This window comes from Electrona antarctica (assembly GCF_951216825.1).
Source record: "Electrona antarctica genome assembly, chromosome: 2".
Classification (NCBI taxonomy): Eukaryota; Metazoa; Chordata; class Actinopteri; order Myctophiformes; family Myctophidae; genus Electrona; species Electrona antarctica.
Genome location: NC_136807.1, coordinates 22,785,240 through 22,805,073, shown reverse-complemented (window position 1 = coordinate 22,805,073; position 19,834 = coordinate 22,785,240). Strand labels below are relative to the sequence as shown.

The window sequence follows — 19,834 nt, the reverse complement described above, 5'->3', positions numbered from 1 at the left end:
CATGATCAGGTGCTGCCGGCTGCTGTAGACCTTGGCCAGTGATGTAATCGAAATGACTGGACTCATATTCTGAACAATACATCTTCTATTTTCATAAGCAAACCGAGAGAGACAACATTGCTTAGTGCGAGAACCCTGGAAGAGTGTGTGTGTGTGTGTGTGTGTGTGTGTGTGTGTGTGTGTGTGTGTGTGTGTGTGTGTGTGTGTGTGTGTGTGTGTGTGTGTGTGTGTGTGTGTGTGTGTGTGTGTGTGTGTGTGTGTGTGTGTGTGTGTGTGTGTGTGTGTGTGTGTGTGTGTGTGTGTGTGTGTGTGTGTGTGTGTGTGTGTGTGTGTGTGTGTGTGTGTGTGTGTGTGTGTGTGTGTGTGAGAGATAATTAGTCTGGCATGGCCAGACTAATTATCACCCAGGGCATTTTTCTTTGTCTGGTTTCCAGGCTAGGTTGGAATGGGTGGAGAAACATGGCAAGTGTGATAGGAAAGAATCAGCTATGGTTTAGACTGAGACAGTCGCACTGAGGAAAAGACAGGAAGCAGAGCTGGAGGCAGCAGATGCCAGAGACTAAAATGTTACCGTCTCTCTGGTAGTAACAAAGACGGATAGGATTAAGAACAAGTACATCCAAGGGACGGCGCATGTTAGATCTTTTGGAGATAAAGCCAGAGAGGCTGGACTGAGATGGTATTGACATGTACAGAGAAGGATAGTGAGTATATCAGTAGAAGGATGCTGAAGTTACTTGGAAGTTGGAGCTGCCAGGCAGGATGGCCAAATAAAGAGGAGATTTATGAATGTAGTGAAAGAGGACATGAAGTAAGTTGGTGTGAGAGAAGAGGAGGCAGAGGACCGGGTGAGATGGAGGCAGATGATTCGCTGTGCCGACCCCTGAAGGGAACAGCCGAAAGGAATAGAAGAAGAAGATTCGAAAAATCATTGTAGATAGCCTATTTTTGGTTATTAGTTATGTTAAGATTAAAGAGTATTTGAGGTGGTCAAACTGCAATAGAATAGGAAACTATAAAATATTTCATAAAAGGTCAAAGTTTTAATCTATTCTGTGCTTTATTCAACTGGCTGGCTGTATTGGCTACCAAAACATTTTTTTTTACATATTTTGCTTGTTTATGAAACACAGTACTAGTGTGAGGAGGGGGGGGGGGGGGGGGGGGGGGGTAGGGGGGGGGGGGGGGTCTCCTTTCTGCGTTTCACAAATCTCAGATTAGGGCTTTAGGCCTGACACAAAGTTTCAGTTGTGAGATTTTATTTAGCTTTAATCCATGGCATGTCTTTTCATCTCGTATGTTCTTTGAAGGTAAACGCTGTCAGGAGTGGATCAGTGTGCTCCTGTGTTTCTCTCTCATGGCGTTCAACTTCATCCACCTCCTCGCCAACTTCCACCTGGGTCACGTGACCAGCATCCTGCTGGCCATCGGTGAGTACACACAACACCACTGGTGGAAAATGTACTTTTTTTTTTTAATGATAAAGCATCAATAGTGCAATGTAGACTAGATATACTCTGCTTGATACAAGTGAAAGTCTGCTATTCTAAATATACTTGAGTAAAAGTACAAAAGTATCGGCATCAAAATCTACTTAGAGTACCAAATGTAAATAAAAATCTAGAAAGTAACTAGTAACTTTCAAATAAAGTTTTCAAAATGTTTTTGTTGAGTACAATATTTGCCTCTGAGATGTAGTGGAGTAGAAGTAAAAGTATTGAAAATGGAAATAGTTAAAGCACCTAAATATTTTACTTACATTGCAAGTAAAGTACATTGTGTACAAATTCACACTATGATCCCGGGTGCGCACTCGGGACCACTTGGCAGATAGTAGTGTGGTAGTGTGAATGTTGCGTACCGTTCCTCGGAGCGGATCACCCAACCATTCCCAGGGACCACATGGAGGTAGTCTAAGGGCCGATTGAAGTGTACTCGGATACGGATCGATGCAATGTCAAATCATCATTGTACATCATGGCCCATTTCATTCTATAACATCCTGTTTGTGTTTGTATGTCTGTTCCAGTGACAGGAATCCTCACGGCAGACTTCTTTTCGGGCCTGGTGCACTGGGGGGCCGATTCATGGGGCTCTGTGGACCTCCCAGTGTTTGGGAAGGTACATAAACCACTCACCTATTTGACTGGAAACCATGTGTAGAATAGAGCCAATGTCCATTGATTAAAGTTCCTAGTCACTCTGACTGATTTCAGTCATTTGGAGTCCATCAAAGTCAGCATGTCTTCTATGGTAGCGTTTCATACACCGGAAATAGTAATAATCTAAAATACTAATATATCATGATTAGTGGTCGCACTATTGTTATTGTAAATGAGCGATACTTTGCCGCACTACTCCTCCCACAGTTTTTGTCGCACACACTCGAAGGAATCGTGTGCTTGTATTTTGCTAAGAGATCCGTTGTATAGTTTAAGTGAAAGGTTCCTTTCACTCTTGTTTCACAAATCACATTTTAAGACTGGGTCTGAGATTTCTTTACTTGAATTTGCAGCCAAATACATTGGTCCTTAATTGGCTCGAACAAGTTTGACAACTACTGACTTAGAAGGCATTTGTAGAATTTGCCTCAGGTCTTAAGGCGTTTACAGGCAACGTGTTCCCATGCCTCAGGTCTTAAGGCGTTAACAGGCAACGTGTTCCCATGTATGCAGGCCTTCATCAGACCATTCAGGGAGCATCACATCGACCCCACGGCCATCACTCGCCACGACTTCATCGAGACCAACGGCGACAACTGCATGTTGACCGTCGTACCTCTGGCACACATGGCCTGGTCATTCCTGGTCCTCTCCCCTGGTGAGACAGCAAAAGATGCACAGCATTTCTCATTACTTTGTTTTTCAGCATGTTATATTGTTGCTGTTGAACAACCATAGAACAACCAATTTTAAACATTTTGTGTGTTTTTCGTAAAATAACACCCTACTTGGTCATACAACTAGTACAGAGTCACACAAAAACATTTGCCTATCTTGCCTATGCATAAACAAGAAAATCTGCTGTTTCCAACAAATGTTCGCCCTCTGAATAGACGCTCGGGATCATGTGGTTTAAAAGGCTATTAATTTTGGCAGCTCAAAAAACATGTTCCGTGCAGTGTGCACACAGCCCCTCATATCAATAGGTTTGCTGAGTATTTAAAAAATGACAATAGTGTATTGTATAAAGATAATGCAGCTTTATAGCTTTGCAGGATTCAAGAACGAGTTGGACAAGTTTTTGCCAAAAGGCTCAGGCTGCCAAAAATGAGTTAAACAAGTTTTTATGTTTGTGAAATCCTTTATAATACAGAAAAACACAATAAATATTTAACTAAAAACAATCACTCTTTTTTTTCCCCCCCACCACTCTTGTCTCTATTTCTTTTCATTTTTAGCGGAGGTCTACCGCAACTACCCATGGTACTGCTACCTGTTTGCTGTGGCCATCTTCGTCACGCTGACCAACCAGATCCACAAGTGGTCGCACACCTACTTTGGGCTGCCTCGCTGGGTGGTCCTGCTCCAGGACCTTCACATCATCCTGCCTCGCAAACACCACCGTGTCCATCATGTGTCCCCGCATGAGACCTACTTCTGCATCACTACAGGTTAGGTTATATATATTATTAACACAACATGAGACCTGCTTCTGCATCACTACAGGTTATATACATTATTATTAACACAACATGAGACTTACTTCTGCATCACTACAGGTTATATACATTATTAACACAACATGAGATGAGACCTGCTTCTGCATCACTACAGGTTATATATATTATTATTAACACAACATGAGACCTACAGTACTTCTGCATCACTACAGGTTATATACATTATTATTAACACAACATGAGACCTGCTTCTGCATCACTACAGGTTATATACATTATTATTAACACAACATGAGACCTGCTTCTGCATCACTACAGGTTGTATACATTATTAACACAACATGAGACCTGCTTCTGCATCACTACAGGTTATATACATTATTATTAACACAACATGAGACCTGCTTCTGCATCACTACAGGTTATATACATTATTATTAACACAACATGAGACCTGCTTCTGCATCACTACAGGTTGTATACATTATTAACACAACATGAGACCTGCTTCTGCATCACTACAGGTTATATACATTATTAACACAACATGAGACCTGCTTCTGCATCACTACAGGTTATATACATTATTATTAACACAACATGAGACCTGCTTCTGCATCACTACAGGTTATATACATTATTAACACAGCATGAGACCTGCTTCTGCATCACTACAGGTTATATACATTATTATTAACACAACATGAGACCTGCTTCTGAATCACTACAGGTTATATACATTATTAACCCATTCTGTGTTTTAACTAAGCATTATGTTATACTTTAGCTATTGAAAAATAGCAGATCTACAAGCTCATAGCGCGCTACCGAGTGGCGCGCTACGAGCTTGTAGGTCTGCTATTTTAGAAAAATCGTGAAAATGCGGCACAAATCTTTGAATATATATATTCTTTTTTTTTCCGACATCGGGCCTAAATGGGTTAAGACAGACGCCGATTCAAAGTTTTTGTGAAAAACGTATGTTGCTATATGAGTGGAGCTGGAGCTTAAACATTTTCAGGTCAAGGACCCCCAAAATTATATGTATTTGGCCACGCATTTTGAGCTCTGGGGTGCCGGAAAGACATGGCCGCTTTTACTCTGAAAACAGACGCGACTTCACTTGAGCTGATATCAATGACTGTTGTGTTGCCAGGTTGGCTGAACTACCCCCTGGAGAGGCTGGGCTTCTGGCGGACCGTGGAGGACCTGATCCAGAGTGTGACCGGAGAGAAGCCCCGCTCCGATGACCTGAACTGGGCTGAGAAGGTCAAGTAACCCTCCACCCTCCCCGCAAGGCCTTCAGCAGCGACCCTCCAGTACCTCACACAACTACTGTTTCTCTTCTGTCTGCTCGCTAATCTTACAGGCAGACAAACTTTAACCAACACGTTGCCAAAGCTTTTTACGTCCCGCAGCAAGCAGCACACGTTCTCTGCTTTTTTTTGAAGAGTACTTGATGGGAATTGTTCATGGAGATCTTTGTTTTAAATGGCAGAATCTCTTCAATTCCCTTGACGAGTTCGGATACTTTGTTGTAACCTTAACAGAACTCACCGCTTCTCAGAGGTGACATCCTGTCAGAATGTGTGGACAGACAGACCGACACCACTGCTAATTGGAGAAGAGATTTTAAATATCTTTTGGAAAACCGCAAACGGTGCAACAAACTTACTTGAAAAAGAGAAGAAAAAAACTCACTGCTTTGCTGCGTTTATTTTCTCCAAAGCCAAATAAAGTTAACTATTTTTCAGAGACAATGACAATGCGCCTATAACTGCTGGCTTAATAAATGAATACATTTATACATGACAAAAAGAAGTGTGGATTAAAGTAGTAGGGCTCGGCCGATCATTCTGAATATTTTAATTCAGAATAGTTAAGCCTTGTCTTGGCCAGGTCTCACTTGAAATGAGGTCTTGAAACCTCAATCAGATTTTTCCTGGTTAAATGAAGGTTACATACATTTATGAGCAAATTGCAATTTTAGAGTTTCATAACAGGTTTTATTTTGTACTATTTTACTCAATGCTTAACAAGGACAAAAATAATATTCAGGTCAAGTTGTTTCTCGCATCTGGCTTCTTTGCATTTTATCTACAGAAAAATAAGAAAAAATATAAATAAACTATTTTGACAGATTAGACGGCTTATAGAAAGATTTTGGCCAAATAATATCTACTTGTAATTTGTATGTTTTGGTGATGTAGGCTTGTTTAGCCCTCAGATTATTGTGTATAGTACTGTGGTTTGGCCATCACGCTACTGCATAGTTTCTCATACATTTTTAACATTTCAAGGACGCCACACATTTGGTTCCATTCTTCAGAGTTGCATACCTGTAAACTTTACAGTGTAAAGCATTCATTTGGTTCCTAATTATTTAGCTGGGGACCCCCTGGAACCCACTCAAGGACCCCACTTTGAGAACCACTGCTCTACTGTGTAAACAGGTGGTTTGTGTTTATTGTCGCAGCAGCAGCCTTACGTACCACTGATGCAGTAATTGTGTGTTATCTCTTGTTTGCTTGTTTGTTTGCATTAGCAGCACACTTTTGTAATGTTCTTGTGAATGTCATTGCTAACTAACTAGGATTTGTATCGATATGAACCATATCTGCTACGTGCCATTTACACACCGCTTTTTTGTAAAGTTAGGATTACGTTTTTAGCACATTGAGTAATATTGCCAAAGTGCAACATTAATGCCTTGACAAGTGTACTTGTTATACTTGTTATTAATGAGGGCTGGTAGTAAGTAACGAGTAGTAATTTAATCGAGAGCTAAAGATGCATAACGTTAAAAGTTATTTCATGCTTAAGTCATTAATTTGTAAATGTAATATAAATAGAGATGCCCTCAACAATATGTCTTGTATCAGAAGTTAAAGATGGATTAGCCGTTGGCCTGTCGCGCCTTTTTCTCTGTACTGCTTGATTTGCAAAGGACGCAAATATTAGTTTAAAAAGTAACAATTGCATGACAACTTTTTTTTTAAATGCTCAAAATGTCACTTACATAAGCTTAGCAGCTTGTAATGCATGCACACAGCTGCATGGCTTGTTGGCTTGTTTACGCAAAAATATTCAGTCACCGACTTTCCTTAAATTGAATTTATACTCTGTAGTACAATGGGGCTAGTTGGTGTTGCTAGATTTTGCGAAAGAAATAAGCAACCTAGGTTACGAAAACTAGTCCAAAAGAAGCGGCCTAGAACAAAACCACTTTTAACCTATATAAATCAGCTATAGATCTGCTATTTTCAAAAACATCTTGGAGGGAGTATTTGTTTAATTTTCCCTGTCCCTGTCTCAAAATTAAAAAAACTACACTTTAAAAACAAGCCACTGCTATGCCCTATTATTCTGTTTGGTCACATCACTCATATTTGACCAAAATGCTCTCCAGATTTAACGGCCAAAAGGTTATTTTAAATTCAAGGAACATGGAACTCTACTAAAAACTGACGTAGTAAATGACCTGGGTGTTGGATCTTCTACTGGGTTTTCTATTCAAATCAGCTCATTAATGACATAAAGGGGTTTAATTTCAAACCAAAAATTACTTTATGTAATTGCAAGTTTGCCCAGCACTAAGAAAAGTATTGTGAAAGATTTAGTTTGCCATGTGTGCTAGTTTAAATTAATGCATGTTAATGGATGATCAGCTCATGCTCATGAATATTTGAGGCTTGCATATTGCTTTTTTGCTGTCCATTTATCCAGTTTTACTTTATAAGAATGTTGGTATCTGTTAAATGCACTTGAACATTTGTGAGTTTTGTTTTAGGAGAGGAGAGCACTTAATTGTTTTATCATTATGGCCTTATGATGCCCTGCTTATGTAAAATGCTTTCTTTGGGTTAGTTGGATTGCTGCAATGTACGGTCTAAATTAATTTGAACTAAATGCTTTTTACATGACAATGGTTAGAAAGTTGTAATACGACATACCTTCAATAGTTTGGAAATGAGAAAAACTTGACATTTATTTCAGGAGTAACGTTGGTGTAGATATTTGTCATAATACTTCCTTTTAACGTCTTCTCTAATATTAAGGAGTGTTGAGTTGTTTACTGCTGTGCTGAAGAGATTACGTTGTTAATTTTCCATCCCTGATTTGTGTTGGGCTGTGTAATAATCTTAACATTATTCATTAAAATGACTTATACTTAAGCACCTATATTTTGCCATAGTGCAACAAACTAGTAGGTTATCGAGAGGATGTTTTAGTTTGTCTTGCTTCAAGACAATTTTTTTTAAGGGTGGGGATGTGAATTTAAAGGGTTTACTTTAGTTGAATTGACACTCCATAAAGAAAAGAGATGTGTTGCCCAATGGAACTAGTTGTATAAAATACTACGCATACTAAAGTTTTTAGGTAATAACCTAACCACCACGGCGCCCATTTAGTAGTCTATCTTTCTAAATCAACCTTCTTTGCCTGGAACTACTGTTATGCATAGAGTCTATAGTCTGCAAATTATAAAAGCAGATGCATAGAGCCTATAGTCTACAAATTATAAAAACAGAATTGTTGGTGTAATGTACATACTGTGCAGTGATCCCTCCCTAGACTTTTATTACTGCCTTATATGCTCCTTATTACTACATTTTATTGCTAATCTTGCTAGCAATCTTTGGAACTATTTGACCTATTAAATTGTCATTACTTGCCATGTATTTGTAAGGCAGGTGTTGGATGATGGTTATGTAAGGTGGTTAGGTATGGTGATAACGGTTATGTGTAATGGTTAGGAAGGACTTTTAGATAGATGTCATAAAACAATACCTTGATGCCTTTTTGTTGTCTTCCATCCGGGAGGCTTTACAATGTGTATACAATGCTATTTATAATTAAGCTAAATAAAAGATTCAATAACATCCATGTGTTTTTCTTTACTAACTCAGGTCTGTCTTACAAATGACCATGAGGCAAAACTTTAAAACAATTTTTGATGTACAAAATTGTTTATATTTGATAAGCATGTTGTAAATATTTGTGCATAGACAGGGTTGATATTAACTGCCTGCATGTAATCAGGATTATGTAAACGGTGTAATAAAATTGGTTGATGGTTTATTGATTCTTCCTAAATAAGTAACGATAATCGGCCAAGATTATGTTTGGAAAATGTGTTTTACATTAGATCATAGTTTCATTGTCAAAATACAACCACCCCCATGACAAAATTACATTTTATTCATGAAAAGAAAAGTTAGGCTATATAGTGCCGCTTTAACACTATTGAACCACACACTCCCAAACAAAAAATATTTGTACAACAGTCACTGATTATAGTGCTATCAAAGCTCAAACGACCCACACTTCTTTGCTTCTGTCTCAGCCATGGGGTCCTGTCTTAGAGAAGAGTGGTTAGAGTGGATGACAATATTATCACACGCAAAAATGAAATTACCTATACCTAGGTTCCATCCTGGAGGAAAATATTTCCGGTGATAAAATGGCCACCAACGTAATCAAAAAAGTCAACCAAAGAACAAGATTCCTGTACACGATCTCCTCACTGGTCAACAAAAACGCCTTGAAAACCCTAACAGGAGCCCTTGTACAAGGTTTCTTCGACTATGCATGCACCTAATGGTACCACAGCACCTCTAAGGCCCTTTAAACAAGGCTCCAGACTCCCCCCCCCCCCCCCCCCCCAAAAAAAAACTCGTCAGGCTACTACTTGGCCTCACTCCCCGAACCCACCTCACCCCTGCCCATTTTGACAGGCTGGAATGGCTTAGGGTTGACGACAGAGTTCAGCATCTTGCAATGGGTCTGGTCCACAAGATTCTCTACACCACCAAGATACCCATGTATCTGTCTAAATACTTCCTTAATGTCAATGCAGTCCATACCCACAACACCAGAGGGAGTTCAGCAAACCACGTGCAACCCAGATTCGGCACAAACGGGGACTAAATTCATTTTGCTCCTATGCCACCAAAATGTGGAACGCCCTACCAACAGCCATTAAGACATGATGGGAATCCCTTGACTCCGACAAAACCGCTCTCAAAGGGCACCTCCGGACCTTCAATAAATCAATCAGTGGGCACTGGGCACCTAAACATTGTGGGCACCTAGGTCTAGCCTATGCTTTGGAAATGGGGTGAAATAATGTAAAGTATGCATTATATGAACATCACTATCACACCTTTTTCTTTTGTTATAGTTTTGTAGCATTTTTGTAGCAAGAGTTTAGGTGCCCACTCTTTATTTTTTTGTTTTTGTTTTAATTTGCACATTTAAAAACCACATTATTCTGGTTATCCATCTGACCCAATCCTGCAGAACGCCTACCCTACATCCACTGATGTGAAGGATTTAGTACATACATGAGCAACTGGGCCCAGGCCCAGGGCCAACATACAGCCCACCTTCACTTAATGAAGTCAATCAAAGAACAAGATTTTTGGGCAGAATTTCCACTTTTGTCAACAAAAGTGCTCTATAGCAGACACGGGCCCAATGCGGCCCTTTGGCTGACTCTGACCAGCCCGTGAAAGGTTACTTGGAAAATATAACGTACTTCCTAATTTTAGCTGGTAAAATGAATATACATTTTTTGTAAGGCAACCTCACTTTTTCATTGCCTAATAATAAGTTAACATATACTCTTACCAGCTTGTCAAAACAATGCCATTTACTGCTTTTTATATAGAAATAAAATTAATATTATACTGAATTGAATTCAGCCTTTTTACCCGACCCGACCCCATCACTCTCATGGGCAACATGAGAGTGATGGGGTTTATAGCAGTGGTTCTCAAAGTCGGGTCCAGCGGTCCAAATTTTTTACTATTTTTTTTCCTTAGCACAAAACATTTTTGAGGTCCACATAAGTACCCAAGATCTGCTATTTTCTAAATAATTTTAAACATTTGAAAACTTGTGAAATAGGACATTCTGCATAGGCTAATGAGTACTTTCTACTAAGTTTAAGTACATTTTACATACTTTTACTTGCAAGTCCATTTTGATTCCCGGACTTTTACTTTCTACATTGCATGAGGCATATTGATACTTTTACTTAAAGGACTACTTCACCACTTTTCAACCTACCTTCATATAATTGGTCGTCACTATAATGTTCATAATAAAATGCCACCATTTTTTTTCTACTTAGTCTGTGTCTAGCTGTTGCCACACTGTCGAAAGAGCTGCGCAAGTTCTCGGCTGCGCGCAGCTTAAAGCTTGAGTTTTTAGACAGCTGGTGGATGGAAATTAAGCTCCACCTCCGCGGAGGTGGAGCTTCTTTTCCATCCACCAGCTGTCTAAAAACTCAGAATTTAAGCTGCGCGCAGTTTAAGAAGTGCGCAGCTTAAGACCGTTTTGGCTAAGGTGTGGAGACGGTGTCTCATGGTCATGGGAGGGCTGTGGGCAGTTCAGAAACCTGTCCACCAGTGACATCATCGATTAGGAATTCAAGCTAATAGAAACTGCAGGCTTTTCACGATAATACAAATCTAAATATATATATTTTTTAATTATTTAACCTATGAGACACAGACTGAGTAGAAATTGGCATTTTATCATGATCATTTAATAGTCAGGACCAATTATATGAAGATAAGTTGAAAAGTGGTGAAACGTGGTCCTTTAAGTATAAATACTTTTATTTTAATTTTTCACCACTGTCTGTGGCCCCCTCCCCTCCATCATGATCAAAGTTGCCCAATGCCCACCCGGCACCCACCCCCTGATTGAGGAGACGTTGTAGGAGACGAGGAGGCACTGAGGCAGCAGACTAGGACACTAGAACACTAGGAAAGGACTCACACAAGAGAGAGACGCGAGCGCGCGCGTCACCGACCACGAGCGTTCTATTGTAAAATAAAACGGCGTGCGCGCGCACGTCGCCATTAAGCGACAAGATGGCGGTCGCCGCCGGATCAGGTAAAGCAAGACCGAGATAAATAAACTATTATCGCGTTAAATCCACAGTGAATTGCTCTTATAATGTTACATAACGGCACGCCGTCACAGTACGGGCTCCTTTAGGAGCCGTTGCTGCGACGTTGCGGTGTTAAAATGCAACAAAGTATTTGTAATGCCGAACAGTTTGGATGTGGCTTGTTGAAACACAAGAGAGAAGCTGCTTCTTGTTCCGAGTCGTAACGTAAAACCTGTCGTTTTTTGGACGTTAAGAGTTCGCTTAATGAGCAATTAAATTAATAATTAGCACTATTGCTAATATGTTATGTTAATGTAAATAATGCTAGTTCACGCCAGGGGTGTGCGTGTGTGTGTGCTAGCATGCGAGCTAGCGTCAGCTAGCTGCATGTAGGCGTTGTTGCGTTTATACTTCGCCGTACGACGACGCGACCCTCGCGACGACAAAAAAATGTCGCACGACACTAATGACGTAATTTTCGAACGCTAAAACTAAAAACGCGTGAACGCACGCGGTCGTTCGGTCGCGTTATTGGCGTCATTTTTGGGGCGTTGAAAAAAGTGCGTCACTTTGACCCAGAAGAAGCAGAAGTAGATCAGCATAAATCATAAGCATCGCTGTCCCGTGACGTCTATAATAATAAAAACATCCTGTCGGCGTCGCTTGCCGAATATATGTTGTATAATGTACGTCGCTGACTTGTAAGGGCCATCCACTGTTCGGCAGGCGACACACTCGTCCTAAACTAGGGTGTGTAAAAATGTGTTTAAATGAATCACACACCGACACCCAATGTTCTTCACTGCAGTGGCAACAAGAGTGATGCAATATTTTAGAACTATATAATCCTGGCAGCTTTGAACATATGGCATTGGCATACATTCTCAACCATTTCGATGTCAAGGACCCCAGCTTGGGCATTATTTGATACAAGTCTTCATCTCAATCTGTAAAATCAGTTCAGAGTTTATTTTACTCAGAGTGTACAAAATGTACTCTCAGAGTTGCAGACCTGTAAGGATCCATTTGGACCCCTGGGTGTCCCAACTGGACCCCACATGGCCAACTAAAAGCCTTCTCATTACCAACATACTTTGACTCGCGTATCAATTTGTGGAAAGGGCTGTTGGTTATTTCTGATCTGTGTATTATTAAAGGTACTGGAACTTTTTAGTGTTAAATAGCACTTAATCATTCCTACAGTGTTCAGTATCAGGAGTCTTCCAGTCAAATACAGGTCGGGATACCAATTTGATCCAATTAGGAGAGATATTGAGTGTTAAATACCGCTTAATCATTGCTACAGTGTTCAGTATTAGGTGTCTTCCAGTCAAATACAGGTCAGGATACCAATTTGTTCCAATTAGGAGAGATAACCGATGCAGGATAAACAAGTGACATTTTAAGTGATGACACAGAAGTGAGCAGACAAAATTGGAACCGAAACATTTAAGCTGATAAATGGTTACTCTCCCCTGATTAAATGAAATGTGCAGCCCCACCTGAAAATATACTTTCTGTTTATTAAAGACCCGGAGAGACAGGGACACTGTGTTATTGAACAAACAAACACACTAATGAACATATATTTTCAGGAAGCCCACCAATTCCATCCAATCATGAGATTGCAGCCAGGCCATACAGGATAAACAAGTGAAATGGGAAGGGATGAATATGAATAAAATGAGCAGAGACAATTGTAAACGGAACAAAGTTGATTTGTGGGGGTTTTTTTTCCTGGTAGATGAAATTGTCAACCCACCTAAAAATTAAATGTATTTCCTGTTTATTAAAGAGTTGGAGAGACAGGGAGACCCCTGTTACTGGGCAAAAAAGCCACTATAGCAATTAGTATTATCACAATATAGAGGTATTTAACACGGTCCGTTACTGAACAGTGACGTTTATTGCAATGATTACTATCACAATATATAAACATTTGATTCTGTGTAAAAAAAAATATTTGAATCTTTAGTTGACATTATGTGCCCTTTTAATCTTTCAAAATGGCGACCCAGGGTGCCCACTTTTTAGACCCACAAAACAAAAAAAGGACGTCTGTGGACGTCTTGGGCACAAAATGTTTTAATATATTGTATAGTATATTACCCTTTTTTTGTTGCATTTTTCAAATATCTTTTGACACAATATCAAATGTATTGCCATTTTCCATGATTCACCAGGAGCCAGCATGACTTGGTTCCAGGCTTAAAATAATTTATATAAATAGTTTTCGGTAATGTATGGGAACAAATGAATGGGTTTTCTATCTGTGGCACCACAATATGGCCACCACTGCTATCACAATGTAGAGCTGTAACTTTTTAACAGTAAAACTGTTTGCTTTAACCAAAAAATACCACTTTCTGAACCTTTAATATATCATAATGATGATATGATATTTTTGAATAATTTTGAGGGGCGGCAGTGATCAGAGGTAGAGCGGCCGCTTGAGAATCTGAAGGTTCCAATCCTGGTATGATTCTCGGTCTTCCTGGTCAGTGTCCTTGAGCAAGACACTGCACCTCTTAACTTCCTGCAGGTTGGTGCTTTGCACAACCGAGTTATGGGGGTCCTTAAAATTAGAACTTGGTTTGAGAACTAGTACTACTTATCTAGGAATACATCTAAATTCCATTAATAATGCATCTACAAATTAGTAAGTTAGTTTATACAAGTTAGTAAAATAATGTAAATAGTAACAGCTTTTCTGATACTGGTACAACACTGATATTAGAGTTTTTTAGTTTTTGTTATTTATTTATTCCACCTTTTGTGCAAGGGAGACATACATCTTCGTCAGGTAGAGCTCAGATGACTCATAACCTAACCAACAACATAGCCAGCACAAAATGGATGCATAACAGATAAACATCACCTACGTGGGCGGCCAGTAGGTGAATGGGTACCAGAGACTGAGGCCACCTGGGAAAAGGAAGGTCCCAGGTTCGAATCCCAACGGGGTGAAGCTGAAAATGAAATGTGGCTCCAGCCCTGAATCGCTACCATTAAAAAATAAAATGTCCTGGCGATTCAGGTCTGTTGTCAGTCTCGATCAAAAATCTGATCGACCTATGATAAATGGTTTCTTTACAGAAACGACAGGTTTTATAAACATCATCATCCAACAAATTTTACCACTTTTAAATGCTAGTAGCGCTCGTTGACCATTTGTTTGGTTAGCAACCAGGTTAGCGATAGGAAACCACACGAAGACTGCTGCTTTGACAACGCCCATTCCAGAAACTCCTGCCGTGGGGAGGGCTTTCAGTCTGAATAATGAAGTGAAACTAAATGAAAATTCAGTGTCAGGCTAGAATTGTCCCCTTGTGGTATGAAATGGCTCTAATCATTAATTATAATTATTGCTGTCAACTAATTATTTGCAGATATGCTGATTGTAGTCGGTGAGGCAAATATTGGCCAATGGCCATAACCCGAGCTACGGCTGGTGTCTGTCACGTGGAAGCCCTGCTTGTCCAATAATTTTACTTTTCATCTGCTGGTTTTGTTTTTGTTGGATGTTAATTCACATTTAGGGCTATATCTTAGTATCTTACCCTTTCCTCTTATCCCTGAACTTATTAGCTATTTATTTTTACTATTTTGTAAAACCTTTTAAAATAGTTTAAATAGCCGATCTACAGGATCACAACGTGTCAATGTAGATCGGCTAGTTGAACTCATTTAAAATGTTTTTCAAAATAGTAATTAATAGTGATAAGGGTTGGCGCAAGATAGGGCCCTTAAGGTTTCTGCCCGGCCAGTGACGATATATGATCAGTACATCCTTAATGTGGTGTGTATCTTTCCTTCACAGGCGTTAAGGTTCCTCGTAATTTCCGGCTTCTTGAAGAGCTGGAAGAAGGTCAGAAAGGCGTGGGAGATGGCACAGTCAGCTGGGGTCTGGAGGATGACGAGGACATGACCTTAACACGGTGGAGAGGGATGATCATCGGACCCCCGAGGGTGAGTGAGGCCCATCCACCCACCCACACCGCTTTACAACCACCCACCCACCCACACCGCTTTACAACCAACCAACCACCCACCCACACCGATTTACAACCACCCACCCACCCACACCGATTTACAACCACCCACCCACCCACACCGCTTTACAACCAACCAACCACCCACCCACACCGATTTACAACCAACCACCCACCCACACCGCTTTACAACCACCCACCCACCCACACCGCTTTACAACCAACCACCCACCCACCCACACCGCTTTACAACCACCCACCCACCCACACCGCTTTACAACCAACCACCCACCCACACCGCTTTACAACCAACCACAGTGGTTAGGAAACGTTTTTAACTTCAAGGACCTCAATAACTGATTTATACACTCTCAGAGTCACAGAACTGTATGGGGTCCATTTAGTTCCATTATTACACTCTCAGAGTTCCAGAACCGGTCCAGGTCTGGAAAAGTATGGAAAATGTAAAATAATGTATGGAAAAATATTAGTTTCCAGACTATTACTGCTGTTCCGTTTTCTCGGGGATGCCAGGTGGCGCTCTTTCTACCCAGGGAAGATCGCCACCTGGCAAGTCTGGAAAAAGTATGGAATTTCAAATGTGTAGGAACCCTGACTCTCAGAGTTACAGACCCATAAGGGTCATTTGATTACATTTTTACACTTTAGTTACAGACCCGTATTCGTAAGGGTAATTTGGTACACTCACAGAGTTGGAGACCTGTAAGGGTCCATTTCAACAGTCTCCCTGTCTTTCCAGCTCTTAAATAATAGCTCTTTAATAAACAAAGTATTTTCAGGTGGGTTGCCAATTTCATCCAATCAGGAGATCAAATATAATTTATCAGCTTGTGTTCCAGTTAAAATTGTGTCCGCCCATTTCTGTGTGTCACCAGTTATAATTGTCCTGATTGGATGAAATTGGTATCCCAGCCTGAAAATGTGTTTTCTAAAGATCTGGGGAGACCCCTGTTGCTGAACAAACGCACTATATCAAAGATTACTACAGGAATATAGAGATATTTTAACACTTAAAAAGCACAGAACCTGTAATGAAAAGCTGATATACATTGTTCTGTGTGTGTGATCCACAGACAATCGCATGTGCTGTCTTAAGGTGGAATGTTAAGTGTGTGTGTGTGTGTGTGTGTGTGTGTGTGTTCCACAGACAATCTATGAGAATCGTATGTACAGTCTTAAGGTGGAATGCGGGCCCAGATACCCAGACACGCCGCCGTTTGTCAGATTTGTGACGAAGATAAACTTGAATGGTGTCCATAACTCCAATGGCGTGGTGAGTACAAACCTGTCTAACCTGATGGATGGATGAAATGCAATGCTCCTGTAGAATGTCTACTTGTTGCTACAGCACAGGGCTGGAAGAAGTACACACTGATTTTCTTAATTAAAAGTAGCAGTACTGTTTCTGTAATATAACAACGATCTACTTCGGATGAAGTCCTGGTCTTCCTCCTAATACAGATGGCTAAATCAACAAGAAGTCTAAATTTGTAATTCAAATACTCTTCATATTGGGTTTTGTCTTTTGTGATATATATATATTGACAGAATCGGCTGTTTGCATGACTTTGAGAGTTGTATCACCCTGCAATGTAAGTCGATGTTGTTTGGGAATATCAATTTCTAATCAATGGAGCAATAAGTAAGAACGCCTTGCCGACTTTTGCCAAGTCATGTGGCCCATTGGGCAGGCACCTATCTCCTGTTTCTGTAGTGTGAGGCGGCTAAATAGCGGATCTACAAGCTCACTTACTCACTCTTCCTTCAACGTGATGTGATGCCAGCTTGTATTTAGCTAAGATATTTAATGTAGAGCGAGAACTGATGGTTACATCAACTCAAACCACCAAAGTGGAAAATGCAGCGCAGTGCCGCTTTTTTATGAGATAAGTTGTATTTATAGCTGAGCACCCACTTCCTTAACCAAGGGCAGTATCCAGAGGAAGCACACCTGCTTTTCTTTCTTTCATTCTTTACATACTGTAAGACATCATGGAAAAGTGTAAAGACAAAAATACATTTATTTCAAAGCAGAAAAATACAAACCTGAACAACTAAGATTGAGTAAGTGTGAGCTGAAGTTTTCAAATAAAAAGCAGTCATTTGTACTGATAAAATGAGTGAAAGTCAAGTTTCTGCTCTCATCACGGACACTGATATGACACTGCTGACCTTTAAGACTTTGTTTCCTCGCATATTTGTCAGTAAAAGACCGAAAACAATTTGTGGTGTGGTTTCATAGGAGATGAAAAGGTTTATTCTACAATGTCTAGACTCACTGTCTAAACACTTTATAGGTAATATGGACCTCCCCACTTGAAACTGAATGGAATCATTAGGAGTTTCAATCAAAATGGACTCCAAATATAATGACATCAGATTTGTAGATGCAGGCTTATTATTAGTAATGTGTTTCTTATAATCAAGGTTCTAATATTCTAATAATTTGGGATTTTTCATTATAGTTTAGTATTGGTTGTTGACAATTTTAGTTTAATTCGTTTTTAGAGTGGGTTTGATAGTTCAGTTTAATATGTATGTATGTATGTATGTATGTATGTATGTATGTATGTATGTATGTATGTATGTGGTTAAAATGGGTAAGGTTTTAAAAAAGGCAAAAGCATGCTCTGTTGCACTGGCCTAAAAGTGGGTCCTTTAAAACTCCTTCAACTTCTGAGATGTATGTATGTATGTATGTATGTATGTGTGTATATATATATATGTATGTTTGAATGCTGACGGTCCTGATGTTTTCTTCCCAGGTGGATACCAGGGCGGTGTCTGCGCTGGCTAAGTGGCAGAACTCGTACAGCATCCGGGTGGTTCTACAGGAGCTTAGACGACTGATGATGTGCAAGGAGAACATGAAGCTGCCTCAACCTCCCGAGGGTCAGATCTACACCAACTGAACCCAGTCCACCCACCCACCCACCATCAGAACCAACCAGAGGCTCAAAACTACACCAACTGAATCCAAACGCCTACCCATCAGAACCAACCAGAAGGGTCAAATCTGAACCAAGCAGGACCATCAAAACCGTCACCACTTCCAAAACTCTCTGCTGAATGAAAACTTCCAAATTTCCTTCTGTTTCCCTCTCCTTTTCTTTTTCTCCTTTCTCGCGCTCTCTCTTTTTCGTTCGACTTCATCCCTCCATCTTCTCATCTCGTGACATTCAGTCGCCCGCCAACGCTTGGCCACACACACACACACACACACACACACACACACACTATACTTGTTAAGACATCTACATTTTCATACGGTAATTTTCCTAAATTCCATCTTTTGTTTTTGTTTTGGCCATTTTTAACCCTAACCTAAAGCCGGAGTTTAATTTGCGCATTGGTGCCATGCACCCAAAACAGATCTACAAGCTCACACTGTGTGCTGTGAGCTTGTAGATCAACTATTTTGGGGGGGGCGTGACAGCAGCGCACAAGTTGAGTATAAATCAAACCTGAATGTAAAAAAAAAAGGTAACCATAAGACAACCACCTCTTGTAAGGACCAGGAAAAGTGTCCTCACAATGTCCATTTCTTTGTCCCTCAAGTATAGTAACACACACACACATACGATGAAGAGAACAGATATACACAAGCATACATGGGTATATACCTAAATTAACACACACGCACTCAATGTTCATGACTTCATTCTCAGGCGCTGCCACCCACCGCCCCCTCCCATCACTGGAGTTGTGTGTGTGTGTGTGTGTATGACACCAGGCGCGATCATTCAAATACTGTACATCTTTAACTAATCTTTTTTTATTATTTGTTATAAATGCAGATTGTACAATAACATAAATAATCTTATTGAGTGTACCTTGTGTGTGTGTGTGGCCTTTTGTTTTGGTATAACATGGAGAATACTATGTCAATATTATATCTTTGGTGTTGGGCATAAACCATTTATCTGCATAATTCAATTCAATGTGTTTTGTAAATGAATGCCCTTGTCTTGTACTAGATTGTAGCCAGCAGCAATAATGACTCCATTAGATCCATTTCAACAAAGGTTATTGTTTTTCCCATGTACAGAAAAATAATGTAGACCCGATAAATATTATTTATGCATAGTTCACTTTGCTGCTCTTCATGAAAATATAGTCTAATTCAATATTGATATCAGATTGGTGGGCTGCCAATGCTTTGAAGGATTTAGAGTGGCCCCTGGTCCAGAAAAAGATTGGGTACTCATAGTTTTCAGTCATTTGGATTCTATAGAAACTGGCATGTCTTCTATGGAAGCATTGAGATTGCCATTTCCGGTTATTTTAGTAGTG

General features: G+C 40.1%; 1 protein-coding gene across 4 annotated transcripts in view; it reads left to right on the top strand.

The window, feature by feature from the left end:
• Positions 1-19,834, top strand: part of LOC306934868 (ubiquitin-conjugating enzyme E2 variant 1) — a 521,434-nt gene that overhangs the window by 3,404 nt on the left and 498,196 nt on the right. The window contains exons 2-8 of one of the 4 annotated variants that reach the window (XM_079517679.1): positions 1,311-1,430; positions 2,030-2,121; positions 2,676-2,820; positions 3,401-3,613; positions 15,349-15,497; positions 16,689-16,814; positions 18,307-19,373. In XM_079517679.1, the coding sequence (XP_079373805.1) occupies positions 1,311-1,430; positions 2,030-2,121; positions 2,676-2,820; positions 3,401-3,613; positions 15,349-15,497; positions 16,689-16,814; positions 18,307-18,453 (992 nt within the window). In that variant the 3' untranslated portion in view covers positions 18,454-19,373. Of the gene's footprint in view, positions 1-1,310; positions 1,431-2,029; positions 2,122-2,675; positions 2,821-3,400; positions 3,614-4,778; positions 8,506-11,375; positions 11,531-15,348; positions 15,498-16,688; positions 16,815-18,306; positions 19,374-19,834 lie in introns of those variants that run through there. The other 3 variants (XR_013791348.1, XM_079517677.1, XM_079517678.1) reach the window with 3 other exon arrangements.